This window comes from Populus nigra, chromosome 1 (assembly GCF_951802175.1).
Source record: "Populus nigra chromosome 1, ddPopNigr1.1, whole genome shotgun sequence".
NCBI lineage: Eukaryota > Viridiplantae > Streptophyta > Magnoliopsida > Malpighiales > Salicaceae > Populus > Populus nigra.
In genome coordinates this window covers 30,139,780-30,158,905 of record NC_084852.1, presented here as the reverse complement: position 1 = coordinate 30,158,905, position 19,126 = coordinate 30,139,780, and the positions used below count along the sequence as shown (strand labels likewise).

The following is a 19,126-nucleotide window of genomic DNA, read 5'->3' as shown; positions in this document are numbered from 1 at the left end:
TCCATCAGAGTTTTTTATGAAGCCACTTAGATAACTAGTTAGTAATCTCACTCAGAAAACAATGCACGGGAGAGCAATTTCCTGGCACAGCTCTCATGAGATAGGTGGTGAATACAGCTGCTACTTGGAATAATTTCGAGATCAAAGACCTAGAAAATAAGGACACTAACTTGATTCCAAAGCAAACAGAAGATATTAGCAGAATATTAAAGTCATGGCTTCAAGGCTGTTTTGATGTGGCAATTTAACAAAACAGACTAAAAATCAACTATATACGTTTAAATTTTTAAACAGACAAAGTTTTCTACTAACAATACAGTAAAAAATAAGGAAGCCAGAACCAGATAGACAGAAAGTAACGCCTGAGCCAAAATGACCATCAAAACTTGCATTAATTCAAACGATAATGTCTTTATTAAAAAAATGGTAATGCGGTCTTCCATATGATTTAGCTCTATGAAAGGCTACACATTAGACAATCAAAATCCTAACATGAAGCATCCAATGGCAGAAATCATAAAAGCGGCAATACCAATGCCTATGCCGAGACAACAATACGCTAGAGTTACATAAGCAAAACTTGCAGTGCTCATAATCTGCCTACTACTTTGGTGTTTTACTCAAATACTTCTTCAAAACATCCATAACAGAACCAAAATCAGCCTTAACACTCACAGGCGGGTTAGCAAACCTACAAGCCATTTCCTTAATATTATTCGAGTGATAATCAATCTTACTTTGAGTGAACTTAAGCCCATGGGCAGTACTAACCACCACTGTCCGATCAGTTGGACCTATAACCCCACTCTTCCTAAGCTTCATCAAAGCCGTCAATGCCACTCCTGTATGTGGGCATATAAACATCCCCGTCGAATCCGCTTGCGCCATTGCATCCATTAACTCCTCCTCAGTAGCCTCCTCGACAATCCCATTCGATTGTTTCAGCGCATAAACAGCTCTATCAATTGAAACAGGATCGCCAATCTGAATAGCAGATGCAAATGTACCACTGGCTTTCACAGCTTTAAATTCCTTCCACCCTGACTTATAATACAAGTAGAGAGGATTGGCATTCGCGGCCTGTGCACAAACAAGCCTTGGAATCTTATCCACAAGCCCCAACTCTTTGCACATATAAAACCCTTTATAAAAAGCATAGATATTCCCCAAATTCCCACCAGGAATAATAACCCAGTCGGGCACTTCCCAATCAAACTGCTGCAAAATCTCTATGGCAGCAGTTTTCTGCCCTTCTATCCTCAGACTATTTAGCGAATTGGCTAAATAAATAGGCAACTCAGACGTAACCTCTCTTATCAACTGCATACAGCCATCAAAATCAGTATCAACACTCAGAACAAAAGCGCCATTGGCAATGGGCTGCACGAGCTGGGCAATAGAGATCTTATTAGCAGGCAAAAATACAATAGAAGGAATACCAGCAGAAGCACAATAAGCAGACAAAGCAGCAGAGGTGTCGCCTGTTGAAGCACAGCCAACACCAAAAACAGGTTTGTTCATTTTTCTCAATCTATTAACCTGACTAACAAGAACAGTCATGCCCAGATCTTTAAAACTCCCTGTATGGCTAATCCCACAATGTTTAACCCACAACTCATTCATCTCAAGGAAGTGTTTACCAAGCCTTTCAGCCCAGAAGAGATTAGAGTTGCCCTCAAAGGCACTGACAATATCATCACTAGAAATCTCAGGCAAGACCCATTCTTTCTTGGACCACACACCGGAACCATAAGGCCAAGTGGTCTTGCCAACGCGAGAGTCGAAGAGGGCACGCCAGTAGGAGCCAGGAAAGGCTTTGAGGGCGGAGATGTCGTGTTGGACATCGAGGAGGCCGCCAGACTGGGATCGGTAGACGATCTCGTCGAGGGAGTAGGACTCTGTGTTGGTGGCAGGGTCAGCGTTGAAAGGGACGTATTTGGCAGAGAAGTTCTGGTTTTGTGGTGGGTTTGTGAGGTATTGGCGGCGGGCTTCGTCGCGAATGTTGTTCCCTTTGCTTGAGGTGCTGGCGGGGGTATTGTTTGAGGAGGAGGAGGAGGAGGCTTTGACGGAGAGAGAACAAGGGGTTGGTGTGGGAGTTCTGGGTTTTGAGGGAAGCTTGAGATTGGTGGAGAAGCTGGGAGATTGGAGAAGATATGAAGAAGGCATTTTGAGAGAGAGAGAGAGAGAGAGAGAGAGAGAGGTAGTCGGAAGTGGACTTTGCCTCCCCTTAGATAGATAGATCCTTGTATAGGGTCGCGACGGAATTAAAATTTAGAGAACCCTCTCCCCATATCAGATCTTCAATTTATTCAAACAGATCCTTCATCTTTTTCAGAGTTGTGCAATGAAGTGAAAAGACGGAAATACTTTTAAAAATTATAAATTAAATGATTTGGGAAAAAAATAAATAGAACTCTAAAAGGAAGGACCTAAGGTAGCAATCAAACTGATACTCCAAACAACATCAAAGATAAAGACAAACAATATTTTCTTGTATGCAGCCGCAATGTCTACAGTTTTTGGTGCGGCCGCCGCTTCCTTCTTTTTATTTCGTCTAATTTTAACATTTAATAAGGGTTTATTTATAAATGATTTTAGTTGTATTTTAAAGTGTTTTTAATTTAAAGATATATTAAATTAATATTTTTTTATTTTTTAAAAATTATTTTTTATATCAGTGTATTAAAATGATCTAAAAAGATCAAAAAAATATTAATTTAAAGCAAACAAAAAATAAAAAAATTTCAAAGTTTTTTAAAAGTGTTTTTGAAACGCAAAAACAAACGGAAATCATTTCCATGTGGTCACATCCCGGTTTTTTTAAAATTTTTATTTTAAATTAATTTTTTTATAGTTTTTAATATATCAAAAATAAATTTAAAAAAAATATTTTTTGTGAAGGACATTTCAAAAAGTAATAAGTATCATAGTATCACACACTCACTTAAAGCTCATAAAGCTTTATTCTTTAACAAGAATGAGAAAAACTGAGAACACTAAATTTACTAATTAAAAAATCTAGTTTAATTTGGTTTTGTTTTTATTGATCTGAAATTGATTAAATCGGACCGAACAACCTTAAACAGTAATATAAAACGCTCACATGTATAAAATGAAGAACACATAGCAACTAACCTTGAGGGGTAGCTCAACTAGTCAAGTCTTGAATTTGCTCCTCAATGATCACGAGTTTGAGTCCTCTCAGAGTCACTGTGGGCTTACATGAACATTAACTTTAGGACCCGTGAGATTAGTCAAGATGTGTCAAAACTAACCTGGACATCCATGTTAATAAAAAAAAACACAAACCAACTTGCTCCCAATAAGGAGCCTTTTTTTAGAGCGTGTTTGGCAGTGTGGTTGCGAGTGCTTTTCAAATAACTTTTCGTGCCAAATGCATGCCAACGATGTTTTTTTATTTTTTAAAAATCATTTTTAACATCAGCACATCAAAACGATCCAAAACGTACAAACCATATTAAATTTTAGCAAAAAAAAAAAACAAAAAATTTTCAAATTTTTTGGGAACGCGGCCGCAGCCACGTTCCCAAACGGTCCCTTAGTAGTCTGCCTCTCTTATTCAAATTATTATTTAACAGCTTATAACATTCATGAGAAGCCAATTGTCTTGAGAGTTGGTTTAGATTTAAAAAAATCTCTTGGAAATTTGGATGGTGGGTGTGTGTTGCTTTTGGATGTATTGATGGGTGTGTGGCTTTTGGAGGTATTCATGGCTTGCACGGTCATGTGTGCTGCTGATGTGGTTTAGAGAGGGTATTTTTTCAGCCATTTGTTGAGCTGTTGTGGTTTTTCAAATTTGTGTTCTTCTTTTTACTGGGGAATTAGGGAGGTTGAAATCTAGCTTGAGAGAAGCTGGTGATGAATTTGTTAATAGTTCTGCCAGGTTTCTCACTCTCTTTCTATTATATATATATATATATATATATATATATATATATATATATATATACTTGTTCCATTCATCTTGGATCATATATTAACATCTCAACAATATTTTATGTAAATTTCAATATTTGAAACAATATATATAACTTAGTAAGAAAATTAACATTTAACATAAAAAATATAACATACTTATTAAATGAATCTTAGACAATACATTCCAAAAGTTATTGGTCTAGTTAATTACCACTCATTAAATTTAATTACATTATAGATAAAAGTTACAACATGTATATATCTTGACTATATCAGAATAGCAAATAAAAGAAATCCCACTATTATTGATGGTATGAGAGAGACTTGTAATACAACAAAATGTTAATAAAAATAAACTAAAATGTCACAACTATGTTTATAGAAAGAGAATTCAATAAGTTCTATTTCAATCTTCTCCTTTTCTTTTCCTTTTTTTAAAACTTATTTTTTTGTATTAATCTTTCTTATGTATCCAATCTCTTTTATTCACACTAATGTTGACATCAATTACAATAATATCATTAACCTCCTTTATTAGTCCTCACTACATGATGACTAGTCAAGATTCTTGTCAATATCTATCACTCTAGTATCATTAGTCTCTATACTTTTGGACGACTAATCAATACCGATATTGATCCAATCAATATCATTAGCCTTCACCACATAAAAGACTAACCAAGAATCCCTCGATACCGATCAAACCTAGTATCATTAGTTTCTATTGCCTGGATGATTAATCAAATACTTTACATATACACTTTTTTCTCATTTAATGTCGATATCAAACCAACTAATATCATTAGTCTCCATAACATGGATGACTAATCAAGTTCATAATTATTCATTCCTTAATTCCAATTTTTTCATAATAGGCCATGAAAAAAAAAGACATTAAATGTAACTTAAATATAATATTTCTAAAATCTATTTAATACAAGTGTTGTGCACCCACCTGTCATGTGTGGCGATCCTATACCTCCTCCAAATTTTAGGCCTTGCTATTGCGGTATCTTCTAGCATCATAAGGCTAATGTCATTAATATCATTTCCATTAACTTAGGAATCGTATCTAGATTCCAAGGTAACAATCCTGATTATCTCAACATCATATATTTCACATGCATGAAATAAATACCTTTTTTCTCAATTCATTCTACAATTTCTAACCAATTAACATATCACACAATGCATTTATAATAAATGGAAACTTTTGGTTATTATAAAGAAATTCACCATAAAAGTTCTATCCCATTTAAGATTATCATGCTACCTATAATTGGTTATTTTTCATTTACATTATAGATTACTATAACCTTGTAACCTGTTACTTTTCTTCTTCTTTTTTGTTCATCAAGCCAAACACCCCCTCATCAAAGGAAACATATGTTCCTATATGATTTTTCTTTAAATTTCCATTTTAATTTATCTTTGTACACATAAATAAACATTTATTTCAAATCTCTTAAAAGAAATATCTTCATCTCTCTTTCCCATCACATTCTTTAACTAAAACTTACTCTAAATAAGAGCATGAGTTTTTCTTCCATTTCTATGAAAATTTAGTTCATAACCATTCTTCAATTACCTCATATAACACCATTAAACACAATTTTTATAACAATCAAATCAACCAAAGTTCATTCTCCCTGACATTACCTAGGCTAAAATTCCCATACTAAGGGAAGACATGCTATGTTTTCTTGTCATTTTTCTATGATTCACACATGACCTGTTAGGTTTTTTTCATGTATAAGAATATGATTCCAAATCGAACTTATTATTACAACAAACTACCTCATTTTTCTCAATATTCCATAATATACATTCACATTACTAACATCAAAATCATACCAAAATCAAAACCAATCATAAATAAAGTAATTCTTACCTCCTAAACACAAGAAAATAGGAAACTTTTGATAGAGAAACCAAGCTTTCTTCACCTTCTCCTCATCATTTCTCTAACTTCTAACTCTCTTTTTTCAAGTACCAAAACCCCTAAATCACCTAAATTTATTTCTTTGATCCACCAAAAACCTTTTTAGCCCACCTAAACTAATATTTTTTTAATGTTTTATAAAGAGAAATTAAAAAATAAAAATAAAAAACCCTAGCCTTCCATTCTCTTGATTTTCGCTGGCCATAAGGAGAAAAATATAAGCAAATATTTATAATCCAAGGTTCCATTTATTTATGACAATGCCCTTGTATTATTTACATATTTTCATTTAACCATAAACCTCGTCATAGCTCATTTTTTAAAGTACCGCATATAAACATTTCCCTCCAAAACATTCCCTCATTGATTATTTAGTACCACACTATTTTATTGTTGTTGTTATTGTTGTTATTTATTTATCTATCAACCCATTTCATCATTTGGTTTAGTTTTTAATATTTTACTAATACTGGAAAAAAAATTAACTAGAGGTTTATATTTTCTCTCTCCCCTGTCTCATTTTTTCTCATAAATAAAAGATTTTAGATTTGAAAAATATAATTTCAGATGCATAAAAGCCAGGCAGAACAAGAGGAAATGTGGTAGAGCCTACATCCACCAAAAAAAAAAAGGAAATACATCTCTTGTCCATTTACAAGGCATGAGAAGAAATTGATGAAAACCTCTCACAAGATTGAAGAGAATTGCCACGAAAAATACCAAAATACCATTGGAATCTAAGTAAAAGCATTATGAATCCATAGTACTTTCCTAATCTCTTTTAGGTTTTTTTTTGTTAATAATAGCATTTAAATTTAAATTTCATTACTAAAGTTGAATAATACATATTAAAAGTGAATAATACACTAGTTATTACATATTAAAAACAAGTGGCACTAGTAACAAGGCGAGCACATAATTGGAAGGAAATATTTTTTTTCTTTTTACTTTTTGGACAAAATATAAAAACCAATTAAAAAAACTAATCAACTTATAAATCCTATAAATTAGAAGGGTTCCCACTTTTTTCAATTTTTTTAAAAATGTAAAAATTAGTTAACTTTACCAAGAAGCTATAAAGTGAAAAAAAAGGAATGGAATTTTTTCTTCAAAAGTATGTTTCTTGTCACTAGCACCGTATCATTCCTTAAATTTATATAACACCATCAACTTCGTATTAAAGTGACACATAAACAAAATTTAAGCTACAGTAAAAGCCCCACATGTTTTAGCTTTATACTTAAAACCTAATTTGTTTTAAATAAATGTGTGAATGAAACATTTGATTTTTATAAAAAGATCAATTTAGTTCTCAAACATTTTTTTGAACAATTAAGCTCCTTGAAGCCTAAATTTCCCAATTGCATTTTTATTTTTGGAAGGGTTGGATTAAAAGTTAAAGGACCAAAATGGAAATGAAGGGTAATATAGGTGGTGATTTTAAATTTCATACAAAAACTTTACTTTAGTCCCCCATACTTTTTGGTTTATAGATGATCAATCCCTTTAATTAGTTTTTAAAAATTCAATTTTGATATCAAAAGTTTATTTCTCTTATTTTTTAAATCATTTTTTATTAGAGAAGAGAGAGAAGCTCACCAAATCCTGGTTTAGAAAGAGAAAGTCATCATTTATACTTATTTCGACAACCAAAATAGTTGAGATTGGTTTCAATAGATTATATTTGGTCAGGAGAGTTTTATAATGGTTGTTTTAAGCCTCAAATTTATCTAAAAACATATCTAAGTTGAGGAAGAGAAAATTTATTCCATTTGATTTTGTGATTTGAGTCATTTTTTTAGGTTTATTGAGTTGCTAAATTGGTTTTTACATGTTATAGGATTGATTTTTGGGTATTTTTGGCTTTAAATGGGTTGAAAAATAGATTTGGCGGGTTAAAAACCTACAACTCTGATTTTTCGGTCACCATAGTGGTGGTCGGAATCTAGGTTGGGAGACAACACATTATTTGTCTTAGTGGGCAACACGTCGTCTTCGTATTTTAAAGGAAATAAAATAAATAGAGGTGAATGACAGGTTATCCATCCCTTTAAATAAGAAAAAAAAACAAGTCTAAATGCGCGGGTCTGGGCTTAAAGGAACATGCGCCTGAGTTGTTCCTTTTAAAAGCAAGTGTGTTAGGCTACAAGCCATCTTTGCTGAACTTTTTTGGACTTTTTTTTTTAGATACAGGAAAAAATTAACCTTGTTACTTCCATGGCCAAATCATAAGTTTGACAAGTAAAGTGACAATATCCAGTTTATTGTTTTTTAATGCATTTTAGTACCTCAATTTAAAAACAAAATGCAATTTCACCCTTTATTATCAATGATTTGTTTTTTTTAATTAACTTAAAATTAAAATAAATGTTATTTCACCATTTGTTATCAACGATTTGCATTTGTTATCTCAGCCCCACGCGCCCATCATGTTTTTTTTTCTTTTTAAAAAACATCATATTTGGTTTATTATCATATAAATCTGTTAAATAAAAAATAATCTATGGAATAAAAAATTTATTGAATCTAATGGCATGCATGACTTGCATTAATAGTTTGGTTGGTTGGCTCAAGTTTACTTCGTTTTGTTTTGGTAATTAATTTTATCTTTTAACATTAAGTTAAATCGATATTTAGGTTCCTAATTTTTTTTTAAGATTATACCTGCAATTTTTACATGTCAACCTGAAATGACCTAGATTGATTCAATGTGTTTCCTTCTCAATGTTAGATAAAAATATCGTTTAATATGTAACTGATTTTAAATTCTTGGATATGATATTTTTATTTAAAAAAAAATACATGTTACCAATACCTTTTTTATTGTCATTTTTTTATGTACTACGAGCCAATGGGCTAGCCTAGGTGTTATTTTTATATAAATGGGTTCCATTTTCTAAAGGTAGTTTGATCTAAGTGTTTTTTTCTTCTTTTTGCCCAAAGAAGTAGATCTAACCGCGATAATCATTTTAGGTTCAGATTGATTTTGGTTTTTTGAGATGTTTTCTGGGTTTTTTATGGCCATAAATAGGTTTATTAAGGTGTTTACAGAGTTTTCTAGGTTTTTTTTTTGTCAAGAATGAGTTCTAAATTGAAAAAAACTGAACCCCTAATTTTCCAACAATTTATAGAAAGCGGGGGTAACACATTGTCTATTGTCTTTTTTTAAAGAAAAATGGTCCACCCCTTTAAGAAATTAGAAAAAAAATAAGATAGGCCTAGGGAAGCTTGCTGGGCTATTTTTTTAATGCATAGACTCGCACGACTAGGCTCCTTTTTTCTTCTATTTTATATTTAGTTTTAAAAAATTGATAAAACAAATTATTGAACCTAGTTGAATCTATTATCTATGTAGCAGTTTGACGGGTTGATCTGTGGCATCCAGGATATTATTTGTTTTTATTTTGTTTTTGTTCAATACTTTTTTATCCCTTAATGTAAAAAAAATATAATTTCACATTTTATTATCAATTATCTATTTTTTTTATTTAACTCGAACTTAAAAGAATGCAATTTCACTTTTTTATTACCAATGACCTATTTTTGCTATCTTAGCCTCATATGCTTGTCATGTTTTTTTTTTGTACTTTTTAAAAAAATATTATTTACAACAAAAAATATCATGCATTTTATGATCATGTAATTAAATGAAAATAATCTCCGAGCTAAAAAATTTATTGAATCTAATGACGTGTATCTAGATTTGATTGATTGACTTAAAGTTCACTATATTTTTTAATTAAATGTTATTTTTTACTAATTTTATCTTTCAACATTCTAATTTTTTTCAAGATTATCCTTAAGAGTTTCACTGGTAAACCCAAGTTAACTAAGGTGGATAAAATATATTTTTCATCATAGTGTTAAATTGAAATATTATTTAATTCATAGTTAAAATCAATTTTTAAAAACATGTTACCAATACCTCAACCTTTTTTTTCACCCAAAACAATTTTAGTAGGACCCATGGTCTAGTTATAACAAAAGCTAAATGATATAGGGAAATCATTGTAGATCAATAGAGCTTTTTACTGTGGATTGTAATAATGATTTCACTTTCAATTTTTTATCTTTTCGCAAGCGGATAAATATTTTTCTGGCTTTCTTCCACAAGGGTATTCAGGTGTTTTTAATTTTCAAGTATAGTCAAATTCTTTTATCCTAAAAAAGACAAAAACAAAGCTTTGTCTTTGGGGGCATTTTGATATTTTACATGAGTATTTTGTGTAATGAAGAGGGCTATAGGGACGCTTTAATATTTTCATGATATATTTGTTATTTTTTAATTGAAAAGTTGCGGACGCATGTTCCTTACACCTTAGCAAGTGGGCAGCGTCCATGCCATTAAGAAGGTGACACGATCAAAGAGTTAATGTCTTATCCCAAGTGCAAACGTGTCAAAGTAATAAATAACCCAGCAAGATAGGGAGGTCAACTATATAAATTACAAATAATATATATATATATATATATATATATATATATATATATATATAAACAAAGGATTAAACAGAACTTTGATATGTGAAATTAATGTGAGGATTAAATAATGATAAAAACAATTGTCAATGTTAGAGGATCCACTAATGGTATTAGAAATAAATATAGTATAAACTCGTTTTACTACTCAACTAGAAACCACACACAAAGGAGATTTCAATCGGATGATTTATCCTTAATAGTTCATTATAAATTTTTAACATGATGATATTAATTATCTTGTTTTAGTAACATCATACTTTTAAATATTGTTAGGAATTCATGATGCTAACTTATGTTAACAACAAATCAAGTTCCTCTCATAACAACGATGTCGCTCGAAAACTATGAAGGATCAAACATTTATTGTATCAAGTGTTATACAATACAAATCTAGATTAATCATTTAACAAGCAACATATTAAGAATTTGTAAGATAAAAAGATAAGACATATTAATAACAAACTTTCTTGGATATAAACATTGAAGTCCATGTTGAGTTTATACATATTCTAACACCATTAGTGAAACCTTTTCACATTGACAATATTAACTTAACTAGACATAATGAAGAATAAGAACATAAATAAACAAGATAAGAACATAATTATGATATAAGTTAACTAAGAGTAGTAAAGGAAATGAAAAACATAAATAAGAGATTAATGAAAATATAATATGAAATAGAACTTGAACATTACAAAGAGAGAAAGCAAGAAAATGATCTTGATCTAAAAACCAAGATGCCTAAATGAATGGCAAATGCCTCTTTTTATAGGCTAAAATTCGGGACTATTCATTTGATAATTGATTATTGATGTGGCCAACTATTGATTCAGTGGACTTGGTGGACAATAGCACTTCAACATTTTGGCTGGATGAAATGACATTGATGCAATCAAAATTTGGCAAAGTGTTCTTCATGAAAGTTGTTGGCAATAATCTCCTCTTTCCAACCATAACATTTCATAGTATTTGGATCACTACAGCTCAAAATATGGTTAAAATACCGAGTAATGCTTTTGGTGGACGTGATGAATAGCCCTCAAGCTCTTGTCTGGATGAAATAACATTGCTAACATCAGAATTGGAGCAGGTGGTCCTCATGAAAGTTATTTTAAACTGTCTTATTATTTCACCCACCAAATTTGATGTGATTTGACTTTCTAGAACTCTATCTATGAGTAAACTTCTGAGCAGTGTTTGGGCTGGATTGCAGAACAGATTTTGACTTCTTTTTTGTGGGCAAGCTTTGAATTTGAAAACAACAAATTTGGGTTTTCCACTCTTCATGAAAGTTGTAGGCCTATGTCTTAACTTTCCAGAACAATTATCAAACATTAATCCAAGGTCCACAACTCAAGATATAATCAATGACTAAATGATGTTCCAGTTTGATCCAACATCTCTTTTCTAAGTTTAGCCCTTTCTTTGTCCTTTCACTTTCAATAGTTAGTCACATCAATCAATCATTTGAATTGTAAGATATGTCTGCATTTAAAATGAGCATTTACCATAAATTAAAGCGATCTTATATTATCAGACTTGTTATTATAAAACATGCTTAAGTTGGAGAATTTAATGATACTTTTATATGTAATATGATGATATAAAGCCTTAATGAGAATGCACTTTTAAGTACTAATCAGAAGGCGCGTATGATGCTTTCCGGTGGTCAAATCTGGCCATCCACCGTCTAATTGGATGCACAACCGTGCCTTTTTCCACATGGTGTGGCACGTGTAGACATATAATGGTTGAATTGCTGCTAGTGATCGATTGTTTGTGTTGTTTTCTTTCTTTTCTCTCTCCTGACAACTAAAGTGTATAATTGTCCTTTTTGTTTGTTGTTTGTCAAATTAGACATGTTTGCTAGACTCAAAACACTTAGGTCTAGCATGGTTGCAAAAAATAAAAATTTTTTCAAAAGCACGATTGGATTGCAAAAACAAACATTACCTTATTCAAGTAAGATTTTTCATTCATATGCAATAGAACTTAACTGCAAACTCTTTTTTGTTTGTGCAACTTATTTTATAAATTTGTTATATTCGAAGAGGAAAGAATGAAAAAAAATGTTAAGTTCTAAGTAATTTATTTCAAGCTTTAAAAAATAAACTTTCCTTTTATGTATGCATTGTGGATGAAATATTAATTTTATGTTTCTATCCAAATATTGGGCAATTTTTTAAATGGTTCATGCTTTTTTAAATTTGAGATGTTGTTGCATGATCTAATTGTCAAAACTTGTTACAAGTAGAGTTTATTCTTCATTATAACTATTAGTATTTATGAAAATTTGAAATATATGATTAAAAGAGAAAACTTTTGAATTGATACATTATGTTATAGGAAAAGAAAATACTATATATGTAAAAGACTTACTATCCTTTTAACTATCTTAATTTGTGCAATTTATAGATGATTTCTTCACTAAAATTAGAGATTAATAAAAACAATTGAGTGAATTTTAAGGATGTGTGTTGTTAATGTCTTAAAATAGAAGAAAGAAATACATAAAAAATAAAAATATATTTAGTTAAAAAGGCAAAGATGAAAATTCAAAATAAATATATTTTTATAACAATTATAAGTGAATTCATGGGTCTGACATGGTTGCAAAATCAAGGTGCTTGGGTCTAGCATGACTACCAGACCTAAGCGCTTTGGGTCTGACGTTCAAATGCATAATTGGACTGTAAAAATAAACACTGCCTTATGCAAGTAGGATTTTCCACTCATATGCAGTAAAACTTAACTGCAAACTCTTTTTTATTTTTGCAACTTATATTTATAAATATGTTATATTCAAAGAGGAAAGAATGACAAAAAAAAGTGTTGAGTTCTAAGTGATTTATTTTAAGTCTTCAAAAATAAATTTTCTTTTTTTGGATGTATTGTGGATGAAAATATTAATTTTATGTTTCCATCCAAGTGTTGGATAGTTTTTTAAAGGGTTCATACTTTTTTAAATTTGAGATGTTATATGATCTAATTGCCAGAGTTTATTATAAAGAGAGTTTATTCTCCATTAGAACTATTAGTATATACGAAAATTTAAAATATATGATTATAAGAAAAAACTTTTGAATTGATACATTATGTTGTAGAAAAAGAAAATACTGTATATGTAAAAGATTTATTATCCTTTTGACTATTTTAATTTGTTCAATTTTGTAGATGTTTCTTCATTAAAATTAGAGATTAATAAAAAAATTGACTGAATTTTAGGATCTCATGTGATTAATATCTTAAAATAGAAAAAAAATATAGAAAAGATAAAAATATATTTGGTTAAAAAGACAAAGAAGAAAAATATAAAATAAATATATTTTTAAAACAATTATTAGTGAATTCCTTTATTTTCCAAAAAAAAACGTATGAGTCTGACATTATTGCCAAGCCAGACGCTTGGGTCATACTAGACCTAGATGCTTGGGTCATTCTAGACCCAGATGCTTGGGTCTGGCGCTTCATTGCCAGACCCACATTACCTGAATTTGATAAAAAATTAAATGAATATTTAAAAATTAATATACTTGATTAAGTTTAATAACACTATTAAAGTATTTTTTATAATATTAATACTTGTTTTAAAAATTGATATTAACCCATTGTATAGCACATGGAAATAAACTAGCAAATATTAACGTACTAGGTGGTAGTCCAATGGTAAGAGTTTACGATCAAGAGGTTTGCTTTCTCTGTGGTCTCAGGTTCGAGCCCTGTGGTTGCTCATATGATGGCCACTGGAAGCTTACATGGTCATTAACTTTAAGACCCATAGAATTAGTTGAAGTACGCGTAAACTGGCCCGGACATTCACAGTACACTGAAAACAAAAAATTTCGAAAGCGCACCCTCTCGTAACTGGTGCAAAAACGGTGGGAGTTCCTGCCTAATGGGGATAAGATGGTCATTTACAGGATATCTTCATGCACCTAGGAAGTGGATTTTGGGCCGTTTGATAGCTAGCCCACGAGTTGGGGACTAGCATCATGATTTTTATTCTTTTGGGGCATTAATAAAATATTTCAATAACACGAATATAAAATAAATAAAAAGAAAGAAAAATTCAGAATACATTTTGTTGGAGCAGGCTACGGAAAAGACGGGCGGAATCCTTTTGTCTTGTCGTGTAAGGATGTCAAAACTTTCACTCTTACATATAACCTCCACACCAATTCATAATTACAAAAATACCTGCTGCCTTTAACTTGTGATTTTATCTTTTTAATAACAACACGGTCAAAAAAACAGAATCTTTAGGGAATCTGGCTTGTACTTTTACAAACAGATCCTTGGTTTCCTAGACGGTCCTTAAGAAATCACATGCAATGCGTGCAAGCTTAGTTAACAAATCCACAATCCATGTTAAGGTAATATATCAAAAAGGAAATAAAAGAGATTCACAATCAATTTAGAAGATATTATTTTAATTACGATATTATATGACGACCGTTGACACGTCATCGACTGAAGAATATAAGATGTGATATTTATTCTCATAACGAGCGTTTTAAGAGGAGCTTATTTACCGTTATACCATGAGATTACCAAGTCATACTGCCTTGTAATAACAACATTATAAATAATTTATAAAATAATTTTTCTTGTATCCGTAAGTTACTGGTATTTTTAGCAGGTTTCTCCATTTATAATATTTTTATTAATCCTTGGAAAATAAAAAAAAACAAATTCATGACAAATCCCCTGGAAAACAGTCATGGCAAAAACTGAAATGGAAAGAATAACTCACGTGTTTTCCAATCTTTATAATAATAATACAAAAGAAGGGTGTAAACGTAGATAACCTAAGAAAAGTATTCGAACTCCCGTATTTTAAAGGTGTTTGATAATATTATAATAATTATTTTTTAAAATATTTTTTATTTAAAAATATATTAAAATAATAATTTTTTATTTTTTAAAAATATTTTTAATATTAAAACATTAAAACGATACAAAAAATATAAAAAAATTAATCATAAAAAAATCATGTTTTTTAGAAAACACCATTTCTAATGCATTCCCAACTAACCTTTAAAATTATTTGTTTTTTAGATAAAAAATGTTTTTAAATTTTTTTAAAAATTATTTTTATTTATTTTAATATACTAATATTAAAAAAATAAAAAAATATATTTTAAATAAAAAATAATTTAAAAAACACTATAAACTCTTCCACAATAACAACAATAATAAAAACCTTACCTCACCCCCGACTACTTAATTACTCAGTAAAGACTCTCCTGTCCTCTGCCAGTTTTTTAATCTCTTCCTTGAATTTCTGAAAACAGATGGGAGGGAGAGAGAGAGAGAGGTGCGTCTTTTCCCCCCTCACAGCTGACCAAACAATCAAACGAAAAACTGCAACTCTAGAGAGAGAAACAAGCACAAATTCTTTGAAAGCTCAGGAAGGAGAATAAAGAAGAAGAAGCTCAAAACTGTTTAGAGAGAGAGATATAGTAAAGTGGGTTTGGGTTAGTTTTGTTAGAGATAGAAAGAGAGAGGGAGAAAGTGGGGTTTGAATTTTTTTATTTTATCATATTTTTTTTTGAATTTGAAAGAGGGCTTTTTTCTTTTTCTCCTTTCTTCTTAGTTGGATGAGCTAAGCCTAAGAGTTTCGTACCACTTCGGTATTATCAAATGGTAATTCAAAGCTAAAATAAAATAAAATTCTAGGCATTTCTTCTTCTTCTTCTTGTTTTAGTTAGATTTCATGGCTATGACTTCGTGTCTGGTTTTTGTTTAGTTCAAGATGTCTTTGTTTGGTTTGTTATGTTTGCTTTGAGTTTTGAATTTAGGTTTACTACTATTTGCTATTTGAATCTTTTGAAGAAGTGGGTATTCCTTTTTTATTTTTTGAAACTGCACTGAAGTTATTTGTTATAGCTATCTTGCATATGTTCCAGAGCAGTTTGGGTTTTATTATTAAAATAATACAAAAAATTGAGATAGGGAGACAATGAAAACTAAGAAATGACAGTGCTTGGTAACTGGATGGTGATGTGGATTGTTCTGTTTTTGAATTTTAATACTTCAGGTAGCAGGAAGTTTTTGATAGTCTTGAATTTCATGCCAGTTTCTATTCAGTGGCAGTTATTTTGAATGTCAGGCTACAGATTTTGCATTAGGAAGCTAAAATAGTGTTGCAAATGATAATCCTGGCTAAGTGATTCTTTTCAACCGAAACCCTGTTGTTTTAGGAATGCCGAGACATTAAATTTCTTACTAGAACTTGAGAAATTGAGTGTAACTATCTTTGATAGTTCTTGTTTCCTTCAAAAATGGAAATGCTTTTATTACCATCTGGCTGCCTTGATATCGAGTGGGGTTTCTAGTTGAATGATATCCATATCGAGAGGCTTTCATGAAAGCTTGTCTCTTACAGCTGTCATTTCCCAACACATAAGAATTGGATTTAACTAGTTCTTACTTTGCTTTTGATCATACAATTATATTTAGGTACTTATCTTTTATGTTGTGTTGGAGGCTTGTTGTTCGCCTTTTCTTTTTCTCGGTGTTGCTTGAACAGTAAAATATTTGCAGGCAGCACCGGACAATATAATTGTTGGTTCTCATGTATGGGTTGAAGATCCTGTTCTGGCTTGGATTGATGGTGAAGTTACTCGCATAAATGGCAATGTGGTCCGTGTTAATACCGCAGATGGAAAAAAGGTAAGCCCTTGCATCTTTTTAAAATTTTTGGTTATTAACTTGTTTTGATGTGCATAGACTAATTCCACCAGTCCTTCCCTTCTATATGCATTAGGTTATTACTAGGAAACTAGTGCTGTGATGGAAGCGATCCTTTCCTTTTTGAATAGTGACAGTGCTTATGAAAAATGTTGAATTTTTTTTAATCTATGATGCATAATTAATTTCTTCTAGTTGCAAATCAATAAATATCTAAGGAAAGTTTGCAGTGTGCTTTAGAACTAAAATAAAAAATTCTCTTGGAGACAGTCATTTGGAAGTCTAAAACTTAGTCATTAGTGTGTGTAGTACATGTGTTCGAAGAGTTTTGTATTGTCAGGACAGGAGGTAATGTTGAAGTTTTTCCCCTCATGAGGATGTTTGTGCTGAAGAAGCAATAATTAACATTTCAACCGAGGAAGTAGAAGAAAAATATGGAACCTTAGGCTAACCGAGTGAATATAATAATCTGAAGCAGATAGAGCAACTCTACTGTAGATTCTCTAGATCAAGGTCTCTTAAGTTTCATTGCCTCCAACATTCTTCTGGGGATTAATAAGCTGCTTTGGTGATTGGAATCACGTGAAATTGAGGAATTCTGAAACATCTATAGTCCAACCTGCTAGTCACATTTATATTTGCAATTGTGTTTCAGTACATCTCAATAGACCCTCCCTCCCACCCTCAAGTAGAAGAAATCAGAGATTAATATCTCTGATCATTGATGTTGGTGTCGAAAAATGATTGAACCTGTTTGGGAACATAATGTAGACCTGTCTACCAAACTTTTCTTTACCCACTGGGCCTTTTATAGGCCGTGTTGCATCCTCGGACTAGATCCCAAACAAGGCTTGAGGATGTCATTTGCAATCATTTTCAGCTTCCAAGTTTGTTGATATATAAATGGATCTAACCCGCAAGAGTTGGAAAATCTGTCTTTTTTTTTCCTTGTTCTGCTCTTCCTTGCTGTGTACATCATTATACCTCTTCACTATGGTGGCTAATAAATCATGCATTTCCAAGCATGTGTTACTTCCAACTAAAATAAGAAACAGGGTTCGGATTTTCCAAGCTTTGGGAATTCTTTAATTTGGGGTGCTGTTTTTCCTCTTAAGATTGGGAAAGCTTTACTTGATTTTTAATGAACTGATGGATGGGCCATGTTTGAATCAATGTCTGCATCTATGAGCATCAAACTTAAGAGGAAGATTTTATTGTCAAGGGGCCGTTTGCACTCCAGTAATTTACTCATATCATCATAGGGTGATACATTATCATCATTAGTCTTTAGCTTGCCATTAAATAATCAGCATCTAAGATTCATTTGTCAATATGAGCTTTGTTATTCATTTTCTCAATCTGATAGGTTATTGCTTCATGCAAAGATAACTTGTCTTTGGTTATTGTTTCATGCCTTACAATTGTCTTACTGAGATTGTGAATCTTAAATCCATAGATGTTCTTCAGCTGTTCCTTGAATTCCTCCTTTCTCATTATTGCATGTCACATATCCATCAAAATTGAGTGTATAAACATGTTGAACCATCCAGTAAGAATCTTCTTCATTACCAGGTGCTTCTCCTATGATGCCAAGAGGTGGTAAGATAGATGTTTTAGATCATAGCTAGGTAGAAAGCATAGATTGGAATTTTAGATGTCCCATATAGTGTTTTTTTGGATAAAATTGATGAAATGATGTCCTAAGTTCAAGCTGCTAATGTCTAAGTGAATACTTTGTCAGGATGCTAAAGTTTCAAGTTGTAACACACTGTCCTTCCTTGTATCTAAAAGAAAAGGAGAAACTTGTGATCTGCATGTTGCTTTACTCTTGGTATTCTTGTGCATGAAGAAACCACCTCATGGTTCTGATTAGACGGCTAATTTCTGCAGGTTGTCTCAAACATATCAAAGGTGTTTCCAAAGGACACAGAAGCCCCTCCTGGAGGGGTGGATGACATGACAAAGCTTTCATATCTGCATGAACCTGGAGTTCTGCAAAATCTAGCTGCTAGATATGAACTTAATGAAATCTATGTGAGCCATATTACACTTTTTCCCCACTTTAAT

The 19,126-nt window shown here is 31.4% G+C and overlaps 2 protein-coding genes across 2 annotated transcripts in view; one reads left to right on the top strand and one right to left on the bottom strand.

Annotated features, from left to right (window-relative positions):
• Nucleotides 1-391: 391 nt before the first annotated feature.
• LOC133670245 (threonine synthase, chloroplastic-like) lies at nucleotides 392-15,679 on the bottom strand. The gene is made up of 2 exons (XM_062090770.1): nucleotides 15,676-15,679; nucleotides 392-2,200 (listed from the first exon to the last, which is right to left on the bottom strand). The coding sequence occupies exon 2, from the start codon at nucleotides 2,164-2,166 to the stop codon at nucleotides 604-606; it is 1,563 nt and encodes a 520-aa protein (XP_061946754.1). The 5' UTR covers nucleotides 2,167-2,200; nucleotides 15,676-15,679; the 3' UTR covers nucleotides 392-603.
• LOC133670236 (myosin-17-like) overlaps nucleotides 15,624-19,126 on the top strand; it is a 15,737-nt gene continuing 12,234 nt past the window's right edge. Inside the window, exons 1-3 of the mRNA XM_062090758.1 lie at nucleotides 15,624-16,012; nucleotides 16,913-17,041; nucleotides 18,950-19,093. Of these exons, the coding sequence (XP_061946742.1) occupies nucleotides 16,010-16,012; nucleotides 16,913-17,041; nucleotides 18,950-19,093 (276 nt within the window). The 5' untranslated portion in view covers nucleotides 15,624-16,009. The remainder of the gene's footprint in view (nucleotides 16,013-16,912; nucleotides 17,042-18,949; nucleotides 19,094-19,126) is intronic.

Coding starts and splice junctions, on each gene's coding strand:
- LOC133670245 (XM_062090770.1), bottom strand. CDS start 2,166: ATGCCTTCTTCATATCTTCTCCAATCTCCCAGCTTCTCCACCAATCTC.